This window comes from Mus caroli, unplaced genomic scaffold (genome assembly GCF_978045245.1).
Source record: "Mus caroli unplaced genomic scaffold, Mus_caroli_1 scaffold_5, whole genome shotgun sequence".
Classification (NCBI taxonomy): domain Eukaryota; kingdom Metazoa; phylum Chordata; class Mammalia; order Rodentia; family Muridae; genus Mus; species Mus caroli.
Genome location: NW_028227260.1, coordinates 73031170 through 73049041, shown reverse-complemented (window position 1 = coordinate 73049041; position 17872 = coordinate 73031170). Strand labels below are relative to the sequence as shown.

At 37.7% G+C, this 17872-nt stretch overlaps 1 protein-coding gene across 3 annotated transcripts in view; it reads left to right on the top strand.

Moving 5' to 3' along the window:
* The window catches only part of Zc3h12b (zinc finger CCCH-type containing 12B), a 189975-nt gene that overhangs the window by 149703 nt on the left and 22400 nt on the right, over positions 1–17872 (top strand). For all 3 annotated transcript variants that reach the window (XM_085838112.1, XM_021153442.3, XM_085838111.1), the window contains 2 exons: positions 4474–4563; positions 5170–5930. In XM_085838112.1, the coding sequence (XP_085694238.1) occupies positions 5326–5930 (605 nt within the window). In that variant the 5' untranslated portion in view covers positions 4474–4563; positions 5170–5325. The remainder of the gene's footprint in view (positions 1–4473; positions 4564–5169; positions 5931–17872) is intronic.

The window sequence follows — 17872 nt, the reverse complement described above, 5'->3', positions numbered from 1 at the left end:
CTAGAGAATGAAGAACCCACTCAGTCCATAGACTTCAATGGCAAGTATGGTTAGCTGAGAATCCTGATTTGTATTTTTACTTTTTGAGCTGGCCTTGAGCTCACTCTACAGCCAAAGTTGATCTTGAACTCCTGATTTTACTTCCTCTACCTTCCAAGAGCTGAAATTATAGGCATATGCCTCCAGGCCTGATATATCCATCCAATGTTAAGGATTTATACACAGACAGGAATCTACAAAAGCATTATCATCTCTGACATATGTATATGTATATGCATATACACATATATGTTTTTTCCTCAGCCCCAGCATCAAAGAGTTCAGAAGTCCAACAATCCCTCCCTACCACATAATGCATATAACTGACAGTGCCCAACTTTTAGTGACCTCCCACAAATACTACAACATACATCTTAATTTGCCTTTTGTGCTTCCCATGTTGTGTCTTTTTGCCAAACTTATACTACGACTTTTACTGTATTACTAAAACTTGAATGTCCTTTTATTTTACTGCCCTTTATATCTTTGTTTAACTTAGTTTCTGAGTTTTTTATTAGGCAAAATTTTTTCTTCTGATTCCTTTTTTTATCTTTGTTAGTCCGTTTCATCTATTCCTATTATAATCTTAGTAGTACTTCAACTGTAATTTATTATTTATTTATTTACACTCCAGATTTTATTCCCTCATTCCCCCTGTCCACCATGACTGTTCCGCATCCCATACCTCCTCCCCAGCCCCATCTCCACAAGGATGTCTCCACCACCCACCACCCATCCCACCAGACGTCTAAATTCCCTGGAGCCTCCAGTCTCTTGAGGATTAGGTGCATCTTCTCTGACTGAACCCAGACCAGGCAATCCTCTGCTGTATGTGTGTTGGGGGCCTCATATAAGCTAATGATTGCTGCCCGGTTGGTGGTCCAGTGTCTGAGAGAGCTCAGGGGTCCAGGTTAATTGAGACTGCTGGTCTTCCTACAGTCACCCTCTTTCTCAGCTTCTTCCAGCTTTTCACTAATTCAACCACAGGGGTCAGCAGCTTCTGTCAATTGGTTGGGTGCAAATATCTGCATCTGACTCTTCAAGCTGCTTGTTGGGTCTTCTGGAGTGTGGTCATAGCCACAGTAATCGTGTCAGGCCTTGGGAGACCCTTGAGCTGGACCCCACTTTGGGCTTGTTGCTGGACCTTCTTTTCCTCAGGCTCCTCTCCATTTCCATCCCTGCAGTTCTTTCAGACAGGAACAATTATGGTTTTTACTGTGGGATGGCAACCCGTTACCTCACGTGATGCCGTGCCTTTCTTCTGGAGGTGGGCTCTATAAGTTCTCTCTCCCTACTGTCTGGCATTTCATCTAAGGTCCCTTCCTTTGAGTCCTGGGAGTCTCTCACCTCCCAGGTCTCTGGTGCACTCTGGAAGGTCCCCCCACCTCCTACCTCCTGAGGTTGCCCATTTCCATTCTTTCTGCTGGCCCTCAGGGCTTCAGTCTTTTTCCCTCACCCAGTACCAGATCAGGTTCCCCTCTCTCCCCCCACCCCACCCCTGTCCACTTTCCCTCCCAGGTCCCTAACTCCCTCTGCATCCCACGATTGCTTTTTTCTCCCTCCCAAGTAGGACTGAGATATTCTCACTTGGGCCCTTTAGATTGTTGACCTTTTTTAGTTCTGTGGACTGTATCTTGGGTATTCTGTACTTTTTTGGCTAATATCCACTTATTAGTGAGTACATACCATGCATGTCTTTTTGTGTCTGAGTTACCTAACTCAAGATGATATTTTCTAGTTCCCTCCATTGGCCTGCAAAACTCAAGGTGTCTTCATTCTTAATAGCTGAGTGGTTTTCTATTATGTAAATGAACCACATTTTCTGTATGCATTCTTCTATTGTGGGGCATTTGTGTTGTTTCCAGCTTCTGGCTATCACAAATAAGGCTGCTATGAACATAGTTGAACACATGCCCTTGTGGTATGGCGGGATATCTTTTGGGTATATTCCTAAGAGTGGTATAGCTGGGTTTCCAGGTAGATCTATTTCCAATTTTCTGAGGAACCTCCAGATTGATTTCCAGAATGGTTGTACCAGTTTGCAATCCCACCAGCAGTGGAGGAGTGTTCCTCTTTCTCCACATCCTCTCCAACATGTATTATCACCTGTGGTTTTGATCTTAGCCATTTTGATTGGTGTCCTGAGGTTTTGCTCTTAGCCTTTCTGATTGGTCTAAGGTGGAATCTCAGGGTATTCTGGGTTGCATTTCTCTGATCACTAAGGACTTTGAACATTTCTGTAGGTGTTTCTCAGCCATACGAGATTCCTCTGTTATGAAATCTCGGTTTAGTTATTGTTTATTTTTAAAAGCCTCATGTTTTTCCCATTCCCATGTTTATTGGGAAGAAATGATCCATTTCTTATGTTGCTGAGGCCACAGACAACAGGACAAGGTTGGAAAAAAATCAGTATGGGAGGTGGGGCATTAGTCATTCACCCCACATTAGAAAAATTACAGCACACAAACACAACAAATGAGAACAAAAGACCAAGAGAGACTCTTATTTTATTTTGTAATTTCTATAATCTTATTTTCCTTTCCCTTCCCTAACAGTAATTTCCACTACTTCCACTATTTAAACTTGCCTGTATGTAGTTTACCTTTTTTCTATACCCTTCCTTTATTTCATTCATTTAATATATCCACATTTACTCCAGATAATTTATATCTATCTTTTTAGCACAATGTTAGTTTTACCATTTTTAATTTTTATTTTTAATTACCTTACTAGGTAACAGACTTGCTTATGTTTTCATGCATCTTTAGTTTAGGTTAATTCCCTTCCTTCCTCCATCTCCATGTCCCCAGGCCTCCTGAAACCTGTATACCACCAGTATTTCCCTTTCCACTTTCATATCACATAGATACTACTATTCCCCCTCACTTAAAGCCCCTTTTACTCCCTTTCCTGGGCTCTACACAGACTGTCACATAAATAAACACATATAAAATTTAGAAGCTAGCATCTGCTTATGAGAACCATGTTATTTTTGTCTCTCTGAACCTCATTTAACATGATATGTTCCAGTTCCAAATTGGTTTCTCTATGTTCTGCTACCAAATATGTTTTGTTTTCATCAATAAGACCTTACCATTTATTTACTCTGGGCAACCAGAAGCACGGGCAATAACATAGTATTATGAAGGTCTTTTGTCCCTTCCTAATCAATACCTTGTAGGGTGGTAACTCATGCCTAGCACTTAGATTTCTTAAATTTTCTTTAACAATCTATGTTCATCCATACAGAGTAATTCTGTTCAAGCTCTTTTTTTGATAAGGGTATATTTTGAAATTAACTTACTAATTAACATGTATTCTTACAAAAGAGTTATCTAGTGGCTTAGGCACTTGAAGACAATCAAGATTACTATTTGGTTGTTTCTGTATAGCTCTACCCTGAATGGCTATTGGACATTATTTTAGCATTTAACTATTTTAGTTTAATAAACATGACAAGGTGGTTCTATTTCTAGTGGGTATTGTGTACCACATTTTGAAATGGATTAAAATAAAGCTGAGCATGAAAAACTGCTCTGTGCAAATGCAAACCTGATGAATTTTGTTACAAAACGAAAAAATTGTGGTTAGGAGAAGAAAGTAGAAAACTGGCTTGGTGAAATTTCCATGGGGCAATATTTGGAATTTTGCCAGCATATGTTTCTCTGCTGCTTTAGATTAAGTTGCAAATGATCGCTTATTCACTTGTACTTTTTTTTCTGTTTTGAAGCAGTATCTTTCTCACTGATTCTGAAGTCAGCCTTCTGAGTGCCAGGAATACACGCTAGATTACCTAGCTTTAATTATATTCATTTTACATTTTATTTATTATTAGTAGTATTAGTAATAGTAGTAGTATTTAATCTTTTTTTACAGTTGGGTCATTTTTCCCCCTCCTGGTCTTCCCTCTGCCTGTTCCTCATCCCATTCCTCCTCCACTGTCTCCAAGAAGATGCCCCCACCCTATCCACTCCCACCTTACCAAACCTCCCTGCTCTGAAACAGATGTAATAACTTACATTTATATTTTTTCTACTCAGGAAGCTGAGCCAGAGGATTTCTGTGAGTTCAAAGCCAGCCTGGGCTATAGTGTGAAACACTGTCCCAAAGTAAAACCTTGCACACTGTGGAATCTGCTGCTTCCTTTATGTATATTGAGAATTTACTGCATTCTATTGACTTTTCTAAGTATCTTCATCATTCTTTTCATGTAATCCTTACAATTATTCTGTGAGATATCAATTAACATCTTCATTTCACACATAAGAAAAGTTCAAATCCCAAAAGATGAAAAAGATAGAACTGAAAACTTCCAGGACAGGTGGAGTGTGTATATGAGAAGTTAGCAATAAAATTGCATCTAATTCTCTTCTGTAATTAATATTTTAATGTTTATCAAACAAGTTGAGTTGATATTTTGTTTCTATTTTACAGGGTCTCCCTCTGTTGCCTATGGGGAGGGATATCTCTCCCAAGGCTCAAGGGAACCTCCTGTCTTGGCCTCCTGAATTAATGGGACTTGAGGTATGCATCACTGTGCATAGCTGGTTTACTCCTTTTGTTTACCACTTACAATGGGTAAAAGAGGTGGCAGATATATTAAGGAATGAGTTTTCACACACATACACACACACTTTCTCTCAGCTACAGTATGTCTTTGTAATGTCTTGCATGATACTTTAGTTGTCTAAAAGCAATTTTTATCTCTATTCAATTTCTTTAGATGAGATTCTTAATAGTTTGTAAACACTAATGATGAGGATATGCTTTTCAGCAGTAGATTGCAGTCTTAACAAGACACCTCTGCTGTGTATCCCTGACCAAAGAAAGAAAAAGAGTCTTGTCAACACACACACACACACACACACACACACACACACACACAAACTGATAGAATGCAATTTCTCTTGAATTTGTAATAATAACTTTAGCTATGGTTTTAGGGGTCATACTTTTATTACCCTTACTGAAATTTCATCTAGAACTATTGGAATTAATGACTCTTTATACCATTGTAAACAGGAAAGTAAAATTCGAGAGAATCTGTAATTTCTGAGGGAAAAACTGTGTATTTTGTGTTTTTCCCAGAATGTTACTATATATGATTATGCCATATGTGCTTATTTGTAGAGACTGCTAACATCTGAACATACAAAACCAAACAGACAAATTCTTGCACCATTGCTCTCCCTGCATTCTACTCTAGAGGAATGCCACTATACATGGATTCCAAACAGGTTAAAAAGAAAAATAGCTGATTAGATCTCAGAGTACCCAGTGAACGGGATGACGGCCACAGCTGCAGTGGAGACACCAAAAATGGAGAAGAGTGCTTCCAAGGAAGAGAAGCAACAGCCAAAGCAGGAGGACAGCACAGACCGAGGCAATGCTGATCCTGAAGAATGGGCGAACTCTGAGAGTGATCCTGAGCAGATGAGCTGTAAGAGTGGTCACACCAGCTACCAAGCTACAGATATTCAACTGAAGAAGAAAGAGATGCCCTCCAAGCCACATCGTCCGCTCTGTCGGTCACCCTGCCTGGACCGGCCAAGCTTCTCCCAGAGCAGCATTTTACAGGATGGGAAGCTAGACTTGGAGAAAGAATACCAAGCCAAGATGGATTTTGCTCTAAAGTTGGGTTATGCAGAAGAGCAAATTCAATCAGTGCTTAATAAACTAGGCCCAGAATCTCTTATTAATGATGTATTAGCAGAGCTTGTCAGACTTGGAAACAAAGGTGATTCGGAAGCACAAGTCAACTTGAGTCTGTTACTGCCCCGAGGAGCTAGCTCCAGAGAGATTGCAAGCCCTGAATTGTCTCTTGAAGATGAAATAGACAATAGTGATAATTTAAGACCAATTGTTATTGATGGAAGTAATGTGGCAATGAGGTAAGCCTCATGGATTTTTTCCCTCTCCTTCTGAAACAGAAATTGTCTTCTATTACAAAGCACTGTAAGAAGTTCTTTGTTGTTTGTGTCTTGCATACCTATAGATGGACAGAGTCTAAAATTATCATTCCCTTGCCTTTTCATTCTCCTTTGGTATTGCTACCAATTTATCTTCAAATATTTTTGATGAATTATTAGATATTAGTGATGCTTCAACAGAGCCAAAATATTTAAGTCAGTGTCCTGTCATCTTCAAAACCACTGCTTACACATTGCCAGTTGAAGTCTCCCTTAGAAACTTTCTGTAACTCCCAGTCACTAATCCAGAAAACTGGGATCTTTCTGCCTTCAAGGCAAAAGTGTGAACTGGACTTTTCTCCTCCCACTTAATTGCATCATTTATCTTAGTCTCTTTAATGGTCTTCTTATAAATTATGCTGGTTTCTATATCTACTACCTGCATTCATGTCATTTCCCAACCTAGAAATTATATTCTCCTCATCTTCATACCCTTAAAGATGTGCTACCTACATCTCTGTGATTTTTCTAAACTCAATGATTATCCATGGTAGGATAAATATTTACCCCACAAAGATATCCACATGCTAATCTCTGAGGCCTGTAAGTCTGTTAAATAGTAAAACATACCTTGTATATGTCTTTAACTTAAGAAGTTTGAGCTGGGGAATGTTACCTTGTATGATTAAGGTTAGCCAAGAGTTGCTGCTAGAGGAGGGTAACAGAGCCAGAATGAATAGCAAGACATGCCACAGAAATAGGAAACGAGAGTGTAAGAAGAGGGCCATGAGCACAGGAGTGAAGGTAGAATCGAAAAGCTGAAAAGTGTTAGGAAACATCTTAAGCCTGAAGAAAGAAAGCAGCCTTGCCAGAACTTTGATTTTAGATTTCTGACCTCTTAAACTATAAAATAGTAATTTCTATACATATAGTAATTTGTTATAATAACAATGGGAAACTAATAAACTGACTTCTGGTGAGACTGTCATCATTATGAGAGTCAGTGTGCTGATTTCTCAAAAACTAAAAATAGAACTAGCATGTGGTCCAGGTATATTCGTCCTGGATATAGAACTGAAGGATCCAAGAATGCCACTTGCATGTTTCTTGGTGCACTATTCAGAAGAGCCAAGATATACAATCAGTCTCAATGCCTGTAGACCAAGGGAGTATATGCAGAAAGATGTTTTGTTTGAAGGAAAATTGAGTGAGCCAGAGGTTTATCATTCCAAGTAAAATAACTCAGATTCGGGGAGGAGGAAGGCTGACTTTTTTCTTCTGTGTCTAATATAAAAGCAAAAATATATATGGCACAGAAGTAGAAAAAGAGATGAAGGAGGAAGAACAGGTCTAAACTGAAATGAAATAAAAAAGTAACACATATTTTCTCTTATATGCAGAACTTAAATTTAAATATATACATATATGTATACGTGGTGTGTGTGTGGGGTCCCACCGCAGCAAATGGGGAGGCTATTGAGAGGAAGGGAACCATTGAAAGGCAGGAAGAGGGAGAGGAATTTATTAGTGGTTTTTCTCATTTATATGACAAAATACCCTACAAAAAGAGCTTAAGAAAAGAAGTTTTTATTCTGGCACAGAGTTTGATGGTACAGCCCATCACGCTTGGGAAGGTATGGAGGCAGAAACATAAGGCATCTGGTTACACTGCATTCATAGTCTGAACGCACAAAAAGATGAATGCTGCTCTTCAGCTACATTTCTCCTTTCTTGTTCAGTCTGGGTCTGCAGTTCATTCCTGAAGGGTCTTTCTTTGTTAATTAATCCTTTCTAGGAATAACCTCACAGATACAGCCAGAGGTATATTCTCATGGAAATTCTAACTTCAATCAAGTTGACAGTCAAAGTTAGTGTTTACAACTCTACCATTCAATTTTATTTCCAAATACATAACTTTAGACCATAACATTCCAGCTCAGGACTCTAAAGATTCAGTTTCAAATGCATTTAGTCAATCCCAACACTATTCTAATAGAGTATAAAATCTTTTCTAAAACTCAAGAGAATCTCTTAACTGTGAATATCTACAAAATCAGGAAACAAGTTACATACTTCTAACCTACAAGGCTCCAGAATAAACAATCCCGTTCCAAAAGGGAGGAACCTGATAATAGCAAGGAAAAATCAGATTAAAGCAAAAGCAAAGGCTAGCAGGAGAATCCTACATCTTGATGTGTCATATCTGGGACTTATGATGACATCATCTGGGCTCCACTAAGCTTGGGAATCCCTACTCCTCCAGATCCGCTCCCTGTAACACGTATGTCTTCAATGGCTCCATGGATACCTTCAGATTTTCTCAGTAGAGATCTTATTGTACTAATACCTCCAAAAACCTGGAGTTTTCATTGCAACTTACACTTCACTTTCACAGTTTCCTGAAATGGACTTTTAGGGACTCCTTACACCTCTCAGGAACGTTGACACAAAATGTGATATCCCCCAAGTCTCTCATTTCATATGTCTATAAAAGCATCACCGTGGGTATGATGCTGCCAAGTTCAGCTGGGATGTCAAGATGTAATCTGGCTCCCTTCTATCATAGCCGTACTAGCCTTTGTATGCCCTTATTGCTGAACCTGGAAAAACACTTTCCTAGACAGTTATTTTTGAGCAGAGAAACCCTTCAGCTGCATTTTCAGTTTAAGTCTCTCCTTACAAATGTTTTAACATTGTCACAATATGTGACTTGTCACAATATGTGACTTTACCGTAAAAAAAAAAAAAAAACCTTTCTCATTCAAGGGAGATTTCTCTTTAATGTCTCAGTTACAGATGCTTCATTTCCCTTCTCCACAACGTGAAACCTACTCTCATTTCCTGAACAGACTTTACATTTTTCACACCTGTCTGCTCTACATTTTCTTCTTTTTTTAAAGATTTGTTTGTTTGTATGTGTGCATGTATGCATGTGCATATGAATGCATGAGCCCATGGAGGCTAGAAAAGGGCATTGGGTCACCTGGAGCTGAAGTTTTACACAGTTGTAAGCAACACAACTTGAGTGCTGGGAACTGAGCTCCAGTCATCTGCAAGAGCAGCAAGTACTCTTAACCCCTGAGCTATCTACACAGCTGCCTTTCCTTGTGTCTTTATCTTACTGTAGACTTGAATACGTGCAGTGAACAGTAACTATGCTACAGCCTGAATGATACACCCTACTTAAATGTCCTCTACCTAAAAATTTAGTCATTACATTTGAATTCAGTCCATTTCCCAGTAAAGTATAGCAGAAGTGACTCACTTGGCAGAGAAGGATCCCGAGTGCTCTTCTGGATAATGCAAGGCCACATTCTTCTTCTTTTATTTTTTTAACTTTTATTTAACATGTGTTCTTTCCTTTTCTTTTTTCATGGTCACATTCCTTATATTCTTTTTTTTAAATTACATCTCTCCTAGTAAATGTTTAACTTCACAGCTTGTTTTCCATTACTGTTACTATTTTATTTTCTAGTGTGATTGACATATACCAGGCCTTGACTAAATTTAAATTGTATCTTTCCTTATAACTTAGTTTAGTGGTGTTGCTAGAGCAGCAGTTGGATTTCTTCTCTTTCAGTGTTGTGGTTGAGACCTCAAAAATAAGGCTGACTTGTAAAATATCCCCAAAATAAAGGTAGAAGAGACACTCACCTCAACAAATGCCCAAATCACAACTTAGAAACACAAGAAATAGGGAAATGTAAGAAAATATGACTCTTGAAAGACCACAGTGCTTAATAGTTAAATCCAAAGATATTAAAAGGTTGACTTCCATACAAAGAAGTCAAAATTCAGTTTGAAAAATGATCATTGACCCCAAGGATGAGTCATACAGATAAATAAAGTAAGGAAGTCAATTTTATAAGTCAATTACAGGAAGTTCTGAATTCAAGGGTTGCTTCAGAAAATCAGTAACATGGACTAAATAATTGAAATGAATAACTAAATCAAGTTAAAATACAGCAGAGTGCAATACTGATAATCCAGATAAAACAGAAGGCAGTAGTAGGAATTGTTACATTTAGACAACAATAGAAAAAATAAGCAAGCATAACTACCATTTTTAATAATTTCAGGATATAAAACAGCAAATTTAAGAGTGTATAGGATAGAAAAAGAAGCTGAAATACACATTGCATGCTTGAAATACATTCTCAATAAAATAGAGAAGAAAGAAATAAAGAAAAGTCTCATATAGCTCTCTCTTGTAAGGCTATGCCAGTGCCTGGCAAATACAGAAGTGGATGCTCACAGTCATCTATTGGATGGAACACACAGGGCCCCTAATGAAGGAGCTAGAGAAAGTACCCAAGGAGCTAAAGGGGTCTGCAACACTATAGGAGGAACAACAATATGAAATAACAGTAACCCCCAGAGCTGTGTCTCTAGTTGCATATGTAGCAGAGGATGGCCTAGTTGGCCATCAATGGGAGGAAAGGCCCTTGGTCTTGTGAAGATCATATGCCCCAGTACAGGGGAATGCCAGGGCCAGGAAGCAGGAGTGGGTGGGTTGTGGAGCAGGGTGGGGGGAGGGTATAGGGTCCTTTGGGGATAGCATTTGAAGTGTAAATGAAGAAAATATCTAATAAAAAAAAGTCTCAGCAGCTAAGGGTACTGACAGTTCTTCCAGGTGACCTGAGTTCAGTTTCTAGAACCCACATCAGTCAACTCAAAACCACATATCTTTTGACCTTCACAGGAACACACACACACACACACATAAAAGTAAATCTTTTCACAACTAAGAAATTAGGGGCCAGAGAGGTGTCTTAGCTGTTAAGAGTACTCAATGTTCTCAGAGACTTGAGTTCAGTTCCCAGGTCCTACATGTCAGCTTACAGCCATCCCTAACTCCAGCTCCAGAGGATCCAATGCCATTTTCTGACTTCTGCAAGCATCAGGCATGCATGTTATTCATGAAAAATGATCATAATCACAAAATAATACATCTTCAAAATTAAAAAATAAATCATTGCAAAAAACCTTCCAAATCTAGGGAAGGATATGGACATCCAATACAGGAGGGACTTGGAGAGCTATATGGTGTAAAAAGATAATTAGCTTCTGCAAGTTGGCCTCTGTCCTCCACATGGATACTATGGCATGTGTATGGCCCACCCTCCAAACACACACACACACACACACACACACACACACACACACACACACACACACACACACACAGAGAGAGAGAGAGAGAGAGAGAGTTTTATTTTTATTTTTTTAACCTTGTGAATTTATTTTTAATAAATTCTGACATCACAGAAAATAATATAAGTGTATGTATATGTTTCTGACATTGCAAGGGAATGACAACATAGTTCAGCATCATTACAACATGCACAAACATATCATTGTTATGCATGACCACTGCTTATTTCTGGAATTCTTTAATCTTACAAAATTTAAATGCTGTAACTGTTACTCATGTGGATGGAGGGTTTCTGTTGCAGGTTCCTGGTTTCATATGAACAGTCTTAGAAGGGGATATGAGGAAGGTTTTATTGGGGTTAAAAACAAAAATAACAGGTTAGGAGAAAGAAAGTTATGCTTTCTAAAATAGAGTAAGAAAGCAGGCAGGCTCAAGTAGTGGAAGTCTGTGTGTTGCTTCAAGGGAGGAGCTTTGTGGGTGCATAAAATACATACACTATGTAGTCATTGTCTTTTTGCTGCAGTAAAATTCCTGATAAAAGCAACTGGAAGAGGCAAGCTTTTACTCTGCATCATCATTTGAGGGTAGATAGAGTCCACCCTCCCTGCCAGGGAATCATGGTGAGAGGAGATTGAATATGCAGCTGGTGACATTGTGTTCCCAGTCAGGAATAAGAGATAACTGCATGTGCACAGCTCACACACTTCTTTCTTATTGTCTAGGATCCCAGCCCATGCAATGGTGCCATCCATAAGCAACACAAGACACAGAACTACTGACAGGCACCCTCAGAAGCTAACCTAAAACAAATAATGAGAGAGAGAGAGAGAGTTTTAACTCTCCAGTTTAAAGAACAAGTAAATGATTGGTTTAGAGGCAAGATCCACTTATCTGATATCTGTAAGAATCACACTTTATTGGTGGAAAACTAAACATACCAAATATAAAGGAATGGAAAATGATATGCCGAGCAGACAGAAGCTAAAAGCAGGGAGTAGTTGTTCTAATATCTGACAAAGTAGATATTAAATCAAAATAAATTAGAAGACATAAAGAAGAATCCTACATATTAATGGAATTAATTATCCATCAAGAAGACCTACAATTATAAATATGCACCAATCATTGATGTAACCAATTTCATGAAGCAGGCACTACTGAGCATAATGGAACACAGAAGTTCCAATACAATAATGATGGAAGATCATCATAGCCCATTCTCATAAAGCGATAACTCATCTAGATGAAATTAATCAAACTTCCTACTAAAACTTTACTACGGACTTAATAGAATCAAGAAACATCTGGAAAATAATATTTCACTCAATAGATGTGGGATATGCTTTCTTCTCACCAGCCCATGGAACTTTCTCTAAAATACATCACATATTATATGTTAAAGTAGGTCTTAAAACATAAAAGTTAATCAAAATAATGTCTTATGTTTTATAATAGAATAAAACTAAGAAACAATAGTAAGTGAAAATATAGAAAATATACACATGGAATTTGAACATTACACACTGAATTATTATTAGTAGGTCACTGCAGAAATCAGGGATAAGATCTTTTTTAAATTCTAGAATAAATTGATAACTAAAAAGAAATGATTTTCCAGAAATTTTGGAATATATTTGGAATATCCTATACTTTGGGAGTTTATAGGTATGTGTGACTATACTTAACAAAGTGTTCAGAGAAAACAAAGAGATATCTTATTTGGATATCAAGATTTCAGGAAAAATCAAGAAAAAGACAAACTCAAAATAATAGATGGAAAAAATAGTAATATTGGGGCTGAGCCTCGGTTGCCTCCAAAAGTGGAAGGTAAGTCCTGTTACTAAACCCAGCATACATTTCAAACACAAAACTCTTAGAGGAACCAAGCTGGATATAACCCAAAAGACTCCATCTATGAATACTTACCTTCATAATTCCAGAAGATGCTATGCAAGCTACCATGAGAGAAAAGCATTCAGTAGTCTCACCTAGCTGTGACATTCATCGATGAACTACAACAATGGTCAGCAGGGTTAACAGTGACACATATCTTGGTGGTAACCAACAACTGCCTAATTGGACTTGAGGTCTACTTAATAGGAAGGAAATCATGTCTGGCAATGTAAATCTAGTCAGCTGGTAGCTAGTGAGGTCACAGATCTCAGAGAAGAACCTACTACTACTGCTTCCTAAACCACTATCATTCCTAACTGCATTTGAAATACTTACATATACGAGTAACTATAGCTTTGCCCTCTCATCAAAGAAGCTTCATCACACAATTGGAGACCATTTAAGAACGTTACAACTAGTCAAAATGCAGAGAACAAGTAACTATGGGATACTCCAGATCCAGTGGATAAATCTACAATACAGCTCTAGAACTAAAAATCAGGAAACACCATGGAAGGGGTGGCAGATAGATGGGAAAAGACAGAGATCCAAGAAATCTGCTGCAAGATTATTGTTTTCTATATAGGAAATCTTAACAGTATAGGTGCTTAAACAAGACCTGAACAGTAACAACACCAGTTAGCATGCCAACACTAATAGGGGGAAATTGTAGGTGTCTCGATCATTAGATAAAGATCTACAGACAATTAAAAATTGCTGAGAAAGGCAGAATTAATTTTCCCTAGAGATGAGCTCCCTAAATGGTTATCCAATCTCAAGAGTTTGTGTGTGTGTGTGTGTGTGTATGCAACACTAAACAGATTCAGCAGGTTGCATTTATACATTTATTCACATATATGTGTATAAAAATAAGTAAAGAATAATAGACCATGAATTTGAAGGGGGTGAAGGGTGTGTGAGTGCTTAGAGGGAGGAGAGGCCCCCAGAGAGATGACACAAGGGAGTATTATATTTTAATCAAGTTAAAAAGACATTAAATTGATTTCAACATTTTACATGTACATGATTTTCAAAGAATAAAAAAGAAAATGAAACAAAAATTTGGTTCTTTGAAAAGATAGACAATATTGTTAAACAATTAGCCAAATTAATCACAGAAGAAATAAAACAAATTTACAAAATTGAAAATGAAAAGAAAGTAGGGAAATTAAAAAAGACACCTGTGAAAACTAGAGGATCATTAACAGAATACCTTGAAATTTTATATTAAAAAAAAAAACCTTAGAGTTTTTTTTTAAAAAATACATATGTATATGTGATCTCTCAAAATTAAACCAAGGAGAAGAATTCAATGCATGCGTCCATTTATGAGTTGCTACAATCTTCAGAAAATAAGCAAGGGATAATTGGAGATTAGCCATCCTGTGAAGTGGGTAATAGTGGCAAAACACTCATTTCAGTTACAATGAAGGGAAGCACGGGAAAACAGAAGTGAATACAGATTCTGTTGCTAGGTTTCCTCTACTTGTTTGCCTTTTGTTCCTTACCTTAGTAACTAATAATACACACCATACTTTTCTTGCTCCTCTACTCCATAAGAAGTTCTGGAGTTGAAGCACTCATTGTTTTTAATTGACTGTTATTCTATTTCGGTCTATCTATTTGCTGTACTTGCTTCTGCAAATGAGATATAGTGTTTGAATACACTGAGCACATGGGCTGTGATTTTACCAATTGCACTATACCCAAACATAGATTAGAACCTTCTTTGGTGGCTTGAATAAGAATGCCCCCCATAGGCTCATATATGTGAATACTTAGTCATCTAAGAGTAGCACAGGCTGTAAGTATCTGCATCTGTCTCAGTCAGCTGCTGGCAGAGTCTATCAGGGGACACCATGCTGGGCTCCTGTCTGAAAATACAACATTGCATCAGTAATAGTGTTAGGCCTTGGAGTCTCCCTTGAGATAGATCCCAAGTTGGACCAGTCACTGGATTGCCTTTCCCTCAGTCTCTGTTCCATTTTTGTCCCTGCATTTATTTTAAACAGGAACAATTTGGGTAGAAAAATTTGAAGGTGGGTTGGTGTCCCTATCCCTCTACTGGGAGCCCTATCTAACCACTATGGAAATTAATCTGGCAGTTCCTCAGAAATTTGAAAATAGTTCTAACTGAAGACCCAGCTATACTTTTCCTGGGCATGTACTCAAAAGATGCTCCACAATATCATAAGGACATGTGCTCCACTATGTTCATAGCAGCCTTATTCATAGTAGCCAAAAACTAGAAGCAACCCAGATGTTCCTCAACTGGAGAATGAATACAGAAAATGAGGTTCATATATACAGTGGAATACTATTCATCTATTACAAATAAGGACATCATGAATTTTGCAGGCAAATGATGAAATTATCATCCTGAGTGAGGTAACCCAGGCCCAAAAGGGCATGCATGGTATGTAATTACTAATAAGTGGATATTAGCCAAAAGGTAAAGAAAACCTATGATACACCCCACGGACCTTAAGAAGTTAAACAAGAAGGGAGGCCACGTGAGGATATTTCAGTCCCACTTTGAAGGAGAAACAAAATAATCATGGGAGGCAGAGAGAAGGAGGGACCTTGGTGGGAGAGGTGAGGGGATGGGAAAATGGGGTCAAGATCAGTTTTATGAGGGAGACAGGAGAGAAGCCCAGAGGGCCAAGAGAATGAATGGAAATACACAGCTCTCAGGGGTGGGGGTAAGGGGAACCTCTAGAAAGTCCAAGAGACCTGGGATGAGGGTGGCTCCCAGGACTCACTGTGGCTGCCCAACATCAGGGATATGAAGCCTGAAGAGAACATACTCAATCTTAAGTGACACAAAGAAGGCTGTTCAAAGAGGCAAATACATAGTACTCAATTTCATATTAAAACAAAAACAAAACTGGAGAGAGCTCATATTAGTGACTGAGCAACACACTTGAAAGGTCTAGAACAATAAGAAAAAACAGTACTCAAAAAGTGTAAAAGGCAAGAAATAATCAAACTCAATAAATCATTAAAATACAAACAAAAAACAATACAAAGAATTAATGAGATGGACACTTGGTTCTTTGAGGAAATCAACAAGATTAATAAACCCTTAGCCAAATTAAAAAATGGGGAGAAAAGACCCAAGTAAATAAAATTAGAAATGAAAGGTAGGAAGCATTACAATAGACACTGAGGAAATCCAGAGAATCATAAAGACATACTTTAAAAATCCATACTCCATCAAACAAAAATCTCAAAGAAATGGGTAAATGTTTTGATATATATGACTAACCAAAGTTAAATCAATATCAGATAAGCAATTTAATCAGACCCTTAACTCCCAGTGGAATAGATGCAATAATTAAATGTTTTCCAACAACAACAAAAGGTCCAGGGCCAGATGTATTCAATACAGAACTCCCAGACCTTCAACTTCAAAGAAGAATTAACACTAATACCCCTCAAATTATTCCCCAAAAAGAAAACAGAAAGAACATTGCCTAGTACTTTTTATAAGGCTGCAATTACCCTGATGCCAAATCCATATAAATACTCAGGAAAACCAGAAAGTTATAGCTCAATATCTGTTATAAACATACATACAACAATTCTCAATAAAATAGTTGCAAATGGAATCCAAGAACACATCAAAGAGTACTCATCATGATTTAGCAGGCTTCATCTCAGAAAGTGAGGTAAGGTCCAATGCATGTAAATCAATAAATGCAATTGCACACATAAACAGACTGAGATATAATAACCATAAGATCATCTGCTAGGTTCAGAAACGCCCTTTGACAAAATCAAACATCCCTTCATGATAAAAATCCTAGAAAGACTAGGCATAGCACAGCATAATAAAGTCAATTTAGAGCAAGCTCACAGCCTATGTCAACCTAAATGAAGAGTTTCTTCACTAAAATCTGGAACAAGACAAGGATATCCACTCTCTCCATAGTATTCACTATAGTATGCAAAGTCTTAGCTAGAAAAATAAGACAACGAAGAGATCACTGCTTTCCTTCATAAGACTTGCTTGAGTCATTGTGTTTCTTTACAGCACTACAACAGGGATGAAGACACCAAGCAAGTCAAAGACTTGCATAATAAAAAATTTAAGACACTGAAGAAAGAAACTGAAATAGATATCAGAAATAGATCTCCCATACTCGTGGATGGGTAGGATTAATATAGTAAAAATGGTCATCCCACCAAAGCCTCTGAACAAGACGTGGCTAGCACAGTCATTAAAACAAACAATAAGTTTGACCTCGTTAAGCTGCAAAGTTTGTGTAAGGCAAAGGACATCTTTATTCAAGCAAAGCAGCAGTCTCAAAGTAAGAAAAACTCTTTACCAATTATCTAAAATATATAAAGAACTAAAAAAAAAAAAGTCCTGAACATCAAGAGGACAACACAAATACAGACAAACTTTCCTGCATAGCAATAAGAAACATGTTGAAAAAGAAACAAAGGACAAGAACACTTGGAACCTACAAAAACCAGAAGGAGCTGAGAATTATTTCACCTTTCAACTCAGCACAGATGTAAAACAAAACAAAACAACAAACAACAAAAAGCCTCCATGTTTATGTTTCTCCACTCCACTTCTATAAGCTGTTTTTATATTATATATCTTATAAACTATACTCTTATCCTTTGTCATTTTTCTTTTATTGAAACTAGATTATTTTCTCCTACAATATATCTTGATTATAATTTTCCCCTCTCTCCTCTCCTCAACTAAGCATGGCACTTATGGGCTCACAGAGTCTGAAGCAGCAAGCACAGGGCCTACATGGGTCTACACCAGGTCCTTTGAATATATTTTATAGCCATTAGCTTAGTATTTTTATGGGACTTCTGACTATGAGAATGAGTGTCTCTCTGAATCTACATC